At 49.7% G+C, this 13,125-nt stretch overlaps 1 protein-coding gene across 1 annotated transcript in view; it reads right to left on the reverse strand.

Annotated features, from left to right (window-relative positions):
• SCARA5 (scavenger receptor class A member 5) overlaps positions 1-13,125 on the reverse strand; it is a 124,587-nt gene that overhangs the window by 43,707 nt on the left and 67,755 nt on the right. The window contains exon 4 of the mRNA XM_025394908.1: positions 9,068-9,742. Coding sequence (XP_025250693.1) covers positions 9,068-9,742 — 675 coding nt within the window. The remainder of the gene's footprint in view (positions 1-9,067; positions 9,743-13,125) is intronic.

A 13,125-nucleotide genomic window follows, 5' to 3' on the forward strand; every position in this document is an offset into this window, starting at 1 on the left:
CACTGCAAACTCCGCCTCCCGGGTTCACACCATTCTCCTGCCTCAGCCTCCCGAGTAGCTGGGACTCCAGGCGCCCGCCACCACGCCCGGCTAATTTTTGTATTTTTAGTAGAGATGGGGTTTCACCGTGTTAGCCAGGATGGTCTCCATCTCCTGACCTTGTGATCCGCCCGCCTTGGCCTCCCAAAGTGCTAGGATTATAGGCGTGAGCCAATGCGCCCAGCCGGATTTTTTTTAAACATAACTATGTGTTTACGAGGGTCTTTACTAGAGATTAACTGGGAAGAAGGTGGGGTGGGCACCAATTCCCAGCACCATCCTCAGATGGTACTGGCCTGGCTGACTCAGAAGGGCTGATGATTTGGCCAGAGCCTCGAGGGGCCAAGCTGCCAGGTGCTCCGAGGACCAAGTGTGTCTTTAAATTACTGATGCTGCCCATAAGTGAAGCAATCTCCGGATCTGACTTTTTAGTGTGTTTACTGACACTATCCTTTCTTCAGAAACCCAAGCTGGAAATCTTGAGCCTGCTCTGATTCCTCTTTCCTGTCTCCCTTTTGCATCCCTTTCTAGCCACACGCATCTGTGATTTGAGGCTTCTCATAAAGGAGGGTACTTCTCATGTCTCCACCTCCTTCCTCACTGCTTCCACCCTTGTCAGGTCCTTATGGCCTGGCTCTGGCCTTTATAAGAACCTCCCTGTCTTGTTCCCTCTCCAGCCCATGTGAGCCTTGCTGTCTGATCAATCTCTCTGAAAAAACAAAGCAACCAAAGGGACTCAGAGTATGGGGAGGCCCCTCACTGCACCACAGGCGCAGCTTCCCCTGTCAAGGCCCCTGCAGATCACTCATGATCTGACCCTTCTGCTGCAAACTTACAGCTCAGTGCTCATGGTCACCAACTTTCCTCCACCTCTGCACAAATGCTGTAGTCATGGTGTCCCTGAACATTAGCCAAATCCTAAGAGTCCAGTCCCTCTTAGTCCTGAGTCTGCCTTCATGCCCACTGACCTGGTTTGGCTGTGTCCCCACCCAAATCTCGTCTTGAATTGTAGCTCCCACAATTCCCATGTGTTGTGGGAGGGACTCAGTGGGAGGCAACTGAATCATGGGGTTGGGTCTTTCCCTTGCTGTTCTCGTGATAGTGAATAAGTCTCATGAAGTCTGTTGGTTTTATAAAGGGGAGTTCTGCACACACTCTCTTGCTGCTGCCGTGTAAGATGTGCCTTTGCTCCTCCTTCACCTCCTGTCATGATTATGAGGCCTCCCCAGCCATGTGGACTGTGAGTCCATTAAACCTCTTTTTCTTTATAAATTACCCAATCTCAGGTATGTCTTTATTAGCAGTGTGAGAACAGATGAATATACCCACCTTCTGATCTCTTAGTGTTGCACGGGCAGAGCCCCCAAATCTCAGAGCTGGAAGGAGGTGGGGAGATCCTTGTGGACAGTGCTCCTTTGGGAGCACCTGGAGCCTGGTCAGGTGGCTGCTGCCCACTCCCTGGGCACTATCCCCCACCTTGAACTGTGGTTCCCAAGGAGGACAGAATCTTCTACAGGGCACTGTCTGTGGCCTATGCCTTGCACACACCTGGCACACAATTGGGATCTGAAGAATGACTAATGCATAGTAGCAGAAGTGCCATGACATCTGTTGTTCCAAGAGGTACCCAGGCGAGCTTTTTCACTTCTCAACTTTCTATACCATCCCATTTCTCATCTCTTCTGTCACCAGTGCAGGCCAGGGCACAGAGGTGGCTGGGACAAGGAGGAGCAGGGTCCTGGGGTCTCTGCTCAGACTCTGCCCACCCATCTAGCCCACTCCCCTCACGCTCCCCGCAGTGCAATTGCTCCCACCAGAAGCATCTTCCCAATGGGACGAAGGATCTGAGGCCAGGCATTCAGGAGAAGCACCAGGGTTTTCCTGGGGATCAGCCAATGGGAGGAAACCCATGCCTTCTCCCTTCCCTGATCCCAGAATACATGATGAGATAGGGGGCTTGCATGGGCTGGAATCCGGGAACTGATGTGCCAAGAGCAAATTATGAGGACAGCTGATGAGCCTGGCCTGGAGCCAGCAGTACAGTCAAAACCACCCCCAGAACCACGCCAACCACAGGGCTGCTGACAGGGTGGAGTGGCTCAGCAAACAGCTCCACTTCCAGTACCCTCAAGTTACCAGGGCCTGGATTCTCAGCCCCTATCACCTTTACACTTTTGAGTGTTCTCTCTTTTTCATCACTTAAGGCATCTCTCTGGGACCCTGAGAAGTGGATGAGGCAGGCACTGTTGGCCCCATTTCACAGTCAAGGACACTCAGGCCTAGAAAGGTGCTGGGACTGCCCTTGCTATGGTCCTCAGGGCCCCCAGGGAGGGTGGTGGGTGGGGCTGGGGGCAACTCCACCCCCTTCCCAGCGGAGTCCATGTGGAAGGAGAGATGACAGCTTGGCTCACCACACAATGTCCCAGGGACCTCGGCCCAGGCCATGCTCCCCAGTCCTCAGTAGAGCAGAAAGGCCACTTTACCTGTCACTCCACTCAGTGATGTTCCCCACTTTCAGCAGGTCCCTATTACCCAGAAGCCAGAGTCCCAGTGTTAGCCTGGAATCCAAAGCCCTGCTCTGTTACGCCATCCCTTTATAAATATTTGCTGATCTGGACTCTCTAATAGATTTGTGTTGTTTCTCAAAAAATCAGCCTGCAGATAAATCTGCTTTGCAAACTTGTTTTCATGAATCCAGGGATGTATTTTTTCATCCCAGCCGGGTCACTGGATGGTTTTCTGACTTTGGCCAATCATCTCCCCTCTCTGGCCTCAGGATCCTCAAATACAAAACAAAAAGAGTGGACTGGATGATTTCAGATCTATTACCACTCCATCCAAATGCTGTGATTCCAGAAAACCTGCATCCTTGCCAAAGAGAGCCATCTCATGTGACGTTGCTCATGTTTCCCCTCCAGGGATGCCTCCCCTCTCTGGTTACCTTTCCCCTCTTGGGCTGCCTCCCCTCTCTGGTTACCTTTCCTCTCCTGGGCTGCCTCCCCTCTCTGGTTACCTTTCTCCTCTTGGGCTGCCTCCCCTCTGTGGTTACCTTTCCTCTCCCGGGCTGCCTCCCCTCTCTGGTTGACTTTCCCCTCCTGGGCTGCCTCCCCTCTCCTGGGCTGCCTCCCCTCTCTGGTTACCTTTCCCCTCTTGGGCTGCCTCCCCTCTGTGGTTACCTTTCCTCTCCTGGGCTGCCTCAACTCTCTGGTTACCTTTTCCCCTCCTGGGCTGCTTGTCTATGATGATCTAAGTTCTCTGCTTCTTTCAAACCCACAGGCAGATTTCAACAGACCTGATTAATGCTAAAAATCCAAAACAGAAAATAGAACCCCCACTGCAGATATTCATTTGAGAGAAACTGGAGACAAAGCTCATCAAAAACTGTATAACAAAGTAAGAGCATAAAAACAATTCGGGTCAAGCTCAGGAATAATGTAAATAAGCTCATATTTGAAAAAATACACATAGCTGAGTATTTGTGACTTCTCAGCCAGGAAAGGGCAAAGTGTGGGAATGCGGTGAGTATATGTGTATATGTATGTGTATATGTGTTCATATGCATGTATATACGTGTGCATGTGTATGTACGTGCATGTCTGTATGTGCATATGTATACATGTATGTGCAAACATGGGTACACATGGGTATGTGTGTTTATGTCTATATGTACAGGTATGTGTATATATATGTGTATGTATGTTTATGTATGTATGTAGGTGTGGATGTGTGTGTGTGTTTAAAAACCTTAATAGAGGAACTAGACAAAGCTAGGACAGAAAGCCCACTGCAGACAGCAGTATGGGAATGCCTGCAAGATTTTCTAGTGACCTAGCCCTTGTTCAAAAGCCAGGGTAGAGTTTGGTCTTGTTAAGGCTGCATGGTAAATACATTCAGATATACCAGCAGGAATCTTTTAAATAATAACCACCAGGCACCTGGCAACAGAGACAGGGAGGCAGGAAAGACCCTAGATGCAGTGGCGATAATGAGAGCTGGAGGCCCAAGTGCTGTACAACTGTGAAGAGCCAGGAGCTCCAGTGCAGTGATCTGAATGTTTGCACCCCACCCCCAAATTCATAGGTTGCAACCTAATCACCAAGGCGATGGTATCAGGAGGCAGGGCCTTTGAGAAGTGATGAGTCATGAGGGTGAGGCCCTTGTGAACGGGATCAGCATCCTTATAAAGAGGACTCCAGGGAGCTGCTCCATCTCTTCCACCAAGTGAGGACACAGCAAGAAGTCGCCATCTATGAACCAGAAAGCAGGCCCCAAACAGGCCCCAAACAGGCCCCAACTCTGCCGGCCCCTGGATTTTGGACTTCCCAGTCCTAGAACTGTGAGCAATAAACATCTGTTGCTTGTAAATGGCCCAGTCTATGGTATTCTGTTATGGCAGCCTCAACAGATAGATACACCCCACAAGAATCCAAAGCTTAAAGACAAGAAAGCAGGACTGAGATGAAACTTCCAGTTCAAGAGAACTGAGTGTAAAACTTAGTGTGAGGACCAAGGAAAGACTACATGGAGGATCCCACCGGCAGAACCCCGGCAAATGAGTGACCCAGGGTGGTTTCAGTTTGAGCCAAGGAGATTGGACTTAGAAACGAAAGAACCCAGATGTGAAGTGCCTGGGGAGGCCTGAGAGGGTACATTAGCAGGAGGCATGGTGACATCTCTAGCTTGGAAGAGGAAGGGACTGGAAAGTGCCCTGAATACAGGAAACGCGCTCTCCTCTCTTCACTGCTTACAGCTGGGAAGCAACATGCTTCTGTCCCAACAACCAGGGTTTCTGGGCCAGGCAGAGCCAATTTAGACCTCAGCTTTACCACTCGCCAGCTGTCTAAGAAACAGTGAGAAGGTTATTCAGGCTTCTCATCTATAAAGTGGGCAATAAGACCTTTTTGCAGGATGTGAGGATTTGTGGTCTTGAATGTCTATTTGAGAATTAATGTCAACAAAATGCCTGCCTCATTATAGGTGACAATTCACTGCAATTGCTATTTAATACTATTAGTTAGTTCCTGAACACTAATCCCTGTGAGGGGCAAGGGAGGTCAAGGAAAAAAGAAGACAGGAAAAGCTAAGATCCCAGGGGCACGGATTTGGAAGAAGAAATTCTATCTCCTTCCCTCCTTTGATTTCTAGGATGTGAAGGTTCAAAGAGACCCAGAACCAGGAAACCAAACTGGATAGGGGAAGCCTCTGATTGCCCAGTGTCAAGATTTAATAGTTGCTTTTACAAATATTGAGTCTCGGTTATGTGCATTGCACTCTTAATGCTGGTGGACACCGAGGCACCCAGATCCAGGTGGACTATGGGGTAACAGAATGAGAACCGGGCATTGGGCTTAAATGTCCTGATCATTGAATTGTACACCTAAAATGGGGTGATTTCATGGCACGTAAATTATACCTTATTAAAGCTGGATCATTACCAGCCATGAGGACTTGAGTAAGGCAGGGACTTCCTTCCTGAGCCTCAGTTGTTTTCCTGCCAAAATCCTACCCCGCCCTCTACAACATCTGCCTTAAACGACCTCATAGATTCTCCTCAGGTCCCATTTTAAAACAAAAGAGGGTACACAAAAGGGCTATGCAAACTGGAAAGGACGCAGAGGGCCCCATCATTACACTTTCGCTCTGATAAATGCAGAAACTCAAAAGAGGGAGACTCCAGGGAGCTGGAAAGGTTGCGAGGTTCTTGGAGGAGGTGGGTTTGAGTGACATCCTGGAGTATCAGCAGGATTTGGGTGGGCAAGGAGGAGGAAGAAGAGGAAAAGGCAGAGGAAGAGAAGAAAAGGAGGAGAAGAAGGAGGAAGACGAGGAGAAAAGGAAGAAGAGGAGGAGAAGGAGGAGGAAGAGGAGGGGGAGCAGGAGGAGAAAGAGGAGAAGAAGGAAGAGGAGGAAGAGGAGGAGGAGAAAGAGGAGCAGGGAAAGGAAGAGGAGAAGGAGGAGGAGGAAGATGAGGAGGAGAAGGAAGAAAGAGTGGAGGAGAAGGAGGAAGAAGATAAAGAGGAGGAGGAGGGGAAGGAAGAGGATAAGGAAGAAAGGGAAGAGGAGAGGGAAGAAGAAGAAAAGGAAGAGGAGGGGAAGAAAGAAGAGGAGGAGGAAGAGGAGGGGAAGAAAGAGGAGGAGGAGGAAGAGGAGGGGAAGAAAGAGGAGGAGGGGGAGGAGGAGGAAGAGGAGGAGGAGGAGGAGAAAAGGAGGAGGAGGGGAAGGAAGAGGAGGAGGAGGAAGAGAAAAGAAGGAGGAGAAAAGGAGGAGGAGAAAAGGAGGAGGGGAAGGAAGAGGAGGAGGAGGAAGAGAAAAGGAGGAAGAGAAAAGAAGGAGGAGAAAAGGAGGAGGAGAAAAGGAGGAGGGGAAGGAAGAGGAGAAGGAGGAACAGGAGGGGGAGAAGGAGGAGGAAAGGGAGGAGGAGAAGAGAATAGAGGAGGAGGAGAGAATAGAGGAGGAGGAGAGAATGGAAGAGGAGGAGAGAAGGGAGGAGGAAGAGAGAAGGGAGGAGGAGGAGAGAATGGAGGAGGAGGAAAAGGAGGAGAAGAAAGAAGAGGAGGAGAAGGAAGAAGGGGATGGGAAGAGGAAGAAGGGGAAGCGGAGGAGGAGGGAATGGAGAAGGAAGAGAGGGAGGAGGAGGAAGAGAAAGAGGCGAAGGAAGAGGAGGAGGAGGAGGAGAAGGTGAAGGAGGAGGAGGAGGTGAAGGAGGAGGGGGAGGAGGGCACTGCAGGTGGAGGAGCCTCTGGAGCACAGCTGTGACAGTGGGGAAGGTGAACTGTGCTTCCAGGGCAGTGACGAGATGTGCCTCACTAGTCTGGATGCTTTACCCACGGCAAGACCATGTATGGCCCTTGAGTTAAACAATTAAACATTACCAGAACGTCACATGTTTCTGGTTTCTCTTGAAACACAGGCAGACCTTGCCAACCTGGGCCCACCTTCCAGCCTGGCAAAAATGGGCTAGACCTGCCGTAACCCCTAACACTCCCCTGACATTGCAGTCTCTGCTCCTTGACATTGCTCACTGGCCCCTGAAGCAGTTCTCTCTGTGCCCCCTGGCATGAGCGGCAGTGGAGGAGAAGGCAGGCAGGACAGGATAGGAAAGCAGTGGGAAGTACACTCGCTCTGGGATCAGAAAGGCTGGCGTGTACGTGTACATGCTGGTCCATCACCTCCTGGCCCTGTGGCTGTGGGCAAGCTATGGAAGCTTCCTAAATCTCAGTGTGCTTGTCAATAAAATAGGGAAAACATCACTCCCTTGGAGAGCCATTGTTTTCAAAAGATGCGCACACGAGATACACCTAGCATAGTAGGTAACACATACTAGGCGCTCACAATGGTATTATTTGTGCTGATGGCAGACTAAGGAATTTCTAAGGAACCCAGTGGGCCTTGGGGAGCCACAGTGGGCTTTGAGCAGGGGGGCGATGTGGGAGAAGTGCATTTCATGAAAGGTGTTTCCGATGGTGTGTGCAGCAAGAAGGAATGGGTGGAGGGAAGGGAACCAGTTTGTCAGGAGTGAAGAAAGGGAGTTGGGTCTCTAGGCTCTATCATTTGTGGGCTCACAGCACGAGTACAATAGAGGCCCATACATTTTTGCATTTTTGTCATTATAGTTAAGATTACAAATGGGCTGGCATGCCATAGTCCCAGCACTTTGGGAAACCAAGATGGGAGGATCACTTGAGGCCAGGAGTTCAAGACCAGCCTAGGCAACATAGCAAGACCTTGTCTCTAAAAAGTAATAATTTTTAAAAACTGGCCAGGTGTGGTGGCTTATGCCTGTAATCCCAGCACTTTGGGAGGCTGAAGCAGGGGGATCATGTGAGGTCAGGAGTTCGAGACCAGCCTGGCCAACATGGCAAAACTCTGTCTTCTACTAAATATACAAAAATTAGCCAGGCATGTTGGTACACACCTGTAATCCCAGCTACTCAGAAGTCTGAGGCAGGAGAATCACTTGAACTTGGGAGGTGGAGGTTGTAGTGAGCCAAGATCATGTCACTGAACTCTAGCCTGACTGACAGAGTGAGACTCCATCTCAAAAAAACAAAACAAAACAAAACAAAACAACAACAACAACAAAAGGTAGCGCGGCATGGCAGCATGCACCTGTAGTCCTAACTACTTGGGAGGCTGAGGCAGGGGGATCACTTAAGCCCAGGAGTTCAAGGCTGCCGTGATCACACCATTGCCCTCCTGCCTGGGCAACAGAGCCAGACCCCAACTTGAAAACAAAAAACAAAACAACAACAAAAAAACCAGTTACAGGGCACCTGTAGTCCCACCTACTTCAGAGGCTGAGGCAGGAGAATGGCACGAACCCGGGAGGTGCATCTTGCAGTGAGCTGAGATTGCGCCAATGCACTCCAGCCTGGGCGACAGAGTGAGACTCCATCTCAAAAAACAAAAATAAAAACAATAACAAAACAAAACAAAAACAAAAAATAGTTACAAATGAAGCCAACAGATCGTTCAATGAAATACGTTCTTTTGCCTAAATGAATAAGTCTTCGTAAGAGCCTAGAAGGCCAGGTTCAAGTTTGGAATTCTCCAACTCCAGAATTCCACCATGGGAATGACACTAGAGGAGCCCTTCTCTACTCCCAGCCTGAGCCCCTTGTTCTGCCCCCAGCCTCAAGCTCTTGGAGGCTCCAGCGCAGCCATGCAAGCTCTGACCACCAGGCTCCCATTAGCCACCAGTGGGGCAACCTCTCACACCTGGAAGAGTGTCCACTGAGTTTGCTGTCTACCCCAGGGAGGTTTATCTGGGAAGAGATCTGTGCAAGCCCTGGAAGTGAGTACATGCCATCTGGGCAGAAAATTCCAGAGTCCTGTAGGGCAAGACTTAAAAGAGAGAGTATGCGCTAAAAGAGAGAGTATAGGCTAAAAGAGAGTATGGGCTGGGAATGGCAAGTGCACTTGGGGATGGGGTTGGGGGGTGGGGTACTCCTGGGTCCTTGGGGAGGGGCATGCAGGAGGAAGACCCCATCGGGAGGGGCCCTGGGTGGAGGCAGCAAGGGCCTGGCGGTACCTTTGGCAAGGGAGATGTTCCGCAGCGCGATGGAGTGCTCCCAGTCCTTTAGGCGCAGGTCCTCGGTGACCGCGTTGAGCATGGCCAGCTCCTGCTTCAGCTGCAGCTCCATGCCCACGTGCGCCAGGCGCAGGCGGCGCGTGTCCTCGCTGGCGTTGCTCACCAGCACCCTCAGGTCCTGCAGCCGCGTGCGGTGGAGGGCCACATCATAGGACAGACTGTGGTTGAGGCCGCGCAGCACGCCGCCCACGTCGGCCAGCTCCTCGCCCAGTACGCCCACCCTGCGCGCCAGCCCGTCCAGCAGGCCTGCGTGGCGCCGCAGCAACAGCTGGCTACTGTTGCTCTCCACCTGCAGCTGGTACAGCTCTCCCTGCGCCGCGTCGCTCTGCTGGCCAGTGCGGTCCCGCAGCAGGGCCACTGCCTGCTCGGTCTGCACCGCCTGCGCCTGCAGCCCCCACAGCGCGCCCTCCAGCCTCTGCACTGCGCCTGCCAGCGCCAGCAGCGAGTCCGACTGGTTCTGCAGTGCGTCCTGTACCTTCCACACCTGCTCCGTCAGGTCCGCTTGCAGCGGAGCCTGCAGCAGCCGCAGCTGCAAGTCCCGGAAGCTCTCATTCAGCCGGTTCACATTGCGAGTCAGGGCCTTCAGGTCGTCAGGGGAGCTGCGCGGCCTGGACACTGCGGAGGAGGAGGATGCGAGACGTGAGCACCGCTGGGGAGGAAGGCCCGGGTGACAAGAGGTGAACCCAGCCAGAGCCTGGCATGCAGTAGGTGCTCAATAAATGATAGATGAAACAAAAGCAGACGTGTTGGCTGAGCGCTTTACTAGATCCCAGGCCTTGTGCTAAACCAGTGGTCTCCAAACCTGCCTGTACATTAGATCACCTGGCTAGGTGTCTCACCTGCAGAAATTGTGATTGCATTGGTATGGGGTGTGACCTGGGCTTTGGAATTTTTCGAAGATCCAGAAGTAATTCTAAGTTGCAGACAAGTTTGTGAGCTGCTGTTCTAGTGTAACTATCATGGGTTAATTCAGTGGGCCCCTATGAAACTCCCAGTTGTGAATGTTGAAAAGCAGTTGCATATCAGCAGTTTCATGTAGGTCAGCTTAAGATGTTGGGTGGTGTTATCCTCTCAACTTTAGGTGGTGGGTACCTGCTGCAATCTGAATATGCCCCCCAAAATTCGTATGTGGAAACTTAATCACCAAAGTCATAGTAAGAGAGGGGGTCTTTAGGAGGTGATTGAGTCACGAGGGCAGAGCCCTCACGTATTAGATTAGCAACTTTATAAAAGACATTCGAGGGAGCTGTTTGCCCTTCCTGCCATGTGAGGACACACAGAAGGCACCATCCATGAGAAACAGGCCCTTACCAGACATGAATCTGCTGGCGCCTTTATCTTGGACTTTCCAGCCTCCAGAACCATGAGCAATACATTTGTTGTTTATAAATTACCCAGCCTACAGTATTTTGTTACAGCAGCCTGAACAGACAAAGACAGTACGATTCTTATCCCCTTTTACAGTTACAGCTATTAGTATTGCCCAGGGTAACAATTTACAGCAAGTAAACCCTAACTAAGATGGCTTGCTCCAGGACTGCCTAAAGGAAGAGCACCCCAGCAGCAGACTCAGCCAGGCTCAAGGCCACCGTGTCTATTTTCTGGCCTCCTGAGTTCAGGGCCCTTTCCCTTCTGCTCATGTGCCGTGCCAACAGCCTGTCTGGGTGTTCTTGGAGTGTTCTCATGACTTCTGATAAGCCATGGTGTCTCTTGGAGCCCCAGGGGCATCATGAGAAGAAACTGACATGAAATTATCAAACTTTCCATTCTACAACAGCCCTGTCTCAATATTTGTCACCCAATCAGAGTCCATGATTGGACAGACACAATCCAATGAAGACTGCTTTTATATTGATATGCTCCTTCTCTGTGTCTTCTCCTTCTTTGTGTTGTTTGTTTGTTTTGAGACAGAGTCTCACTCTGTCACCAGGCTGGAGTGCAGTGGTTCGATCTTGGCTCACTGCAACTTCTGCCTCCCGGGTTCAAGCAATTCTTCTGCCTCAACCTCCCAAGTAGCTGGGACTACAGGTACATGCCACCACGCCCAACTAATTTTTGTATTTTTATTAGGGATGGGGTTTCATCATGTTGGCCAGGATGGTCTCGATCTCTTGACCTCATGATCTGCCCACCTCGGCCTCCCAAAGTGTTGGGATTACAGGTATGAGCCACTGCACCCAACCCTGCTTCTTCTTCTAGATCCCCTAGTTCCTCTTCAGCAAGAAACCCATCCCAGTGATCCCCTACCTTCCTCTTGGAGGGTTCCCTTTTCTTGGTTACAAGCAGCTATTGCACAATACTAAGAAGAGTGATGTGTGTCTTCATCATTAGAATCTAGCATCCTTGTATCTCCTGGGAGGTCGTGGACTGTGCTGACTCAGGTATGGTACAAATCCTGAGTAGGGATGTCTAGGGATGCTCATTGTCTGTTAGCTGTGTCCTGTCCACAGCTGTTCCCCACTCTGCTCTGCATACCAGAGAAAGGGAAATAAGACCTGGTGGTGGGATAGGTAGGAGTTGGGGCAGATGAGGCACAGAACAAATTCCGCCTTGAACATCTTGGAGGTAACCAGGTAACCTGGTACACAGCTTGTTCAAACAATGAGAAAAATCAGATGGAATAAGTTCTCATTCAGAACTTCACATTGAGAATGGGAGATATAGCTTGTGAGGGCTCTCGAGCCATGGAAAGACCAGCTGTTACAATCTTTCAGTGATGCTTCTGGAAGCACATGGCATTTGTGGCTACCCTGGAGGAGATAAGTCATTCCAGCTTAGGCTTAGAGGATCACAGGGCTGAAGGGGTCTTGGAGCCTTGCCTCGACTTCTCCCCTACCCAGCACTTTAATCTAAGAAGGTCACATTGCAAAGGGGTCTTGGCGCCCCTGCTTATACCAGTCTCTCCATCTTCAGTTAGTATTGACTGTCAGAATTTTCTGTATTCTGTCTGGACTTAAAATTTGCCTCCCTGTATTCAACTAGGAAAAGAAGAAGTCAAATTGTCCCTGTTTGCAGATGACATGATTGTATATTTAGAAAACCCCATCATCTCAGCCCAAAATCTCCTTAAGCTGATAAGCAACTTCAGCAAAGTCTCAGGATACAAAATCAATGTGCAATAATCACAAGCATTCCTATACACCAATAACAGACAAATAGAGAGCCAAATCATGAGTGAACTCCTATTCACAATTGCTACAAAGAGAATACGTAGGAATCCATCTTACAAGGGATGCGAAGGACCTCTTCAGGGAGAACTACAAACCACTGCTCAACAAAATAAAAGAGGACACAAACAAATGGAATAATATTCCATGCTCATGGATAGGAAGAATCAATATTATGAAAATGGCCACACTGCCCAAGGTAATTTATAGATTCAATGCCATCCCCATCAAGCTACCAATGACTTTCTTCACAGAATTGGAAAAAATTACTTTAAAGTTCATATGGAACCAAAAAAGAGCCTGCTTTGCCAAGACAATCCTAAGGAAAAAGAACAAAGCTGGAGGCATCATGCTACCTGACTTCAAACTACACTACAAGGCTACAGTAACCAAAACAGCATGGTACTGGTACCAAAACAGATATATAGACCAATGGAACAGAACAGACACCTCAGAAATAGCACCCCACATCTACAACCAACAGATCTTTGACAAACCTGACAAAAACAATAAATAGGGAAAGGATTTCCTATTTAATAAATGGTGCTGGGAAAACTGGCTAGCCATATGTGGAAAGCTGAAACTGGATCCCTTCCTTACACCTTATACAAAAATCAATTCAAGATGGATTAAAGACTTAAATTTTACCTACAACCATAAAAACCCTAGAAGAAAACCTAGGCAATACCATTCAGGACATAGGCATGGGCAAGGACTTCATGACTAAAACACCAAAAGCAATGGTAACAAAAGCCAAAATAGACAAATGGGATCTAATTAAACTAAAGAGCTTCTGCCTGGCAAAAGAAACGACCATCAGAGTGAACAGGC

This window comes from Theropithecus gelada, chromosome 8, assembly GCF_003255815.1.
Source record: "Theropithecus gelada isolate Dixy chromosome 8, Tgel_1.0, whole genome shotgun sequence".
Taxonomy (NCBI): Eukaryota; Metazoa; Chordata; class Mammalia; order Primates; family Cercopithecidae; genus Theropithecus; species Theropithecus gelada.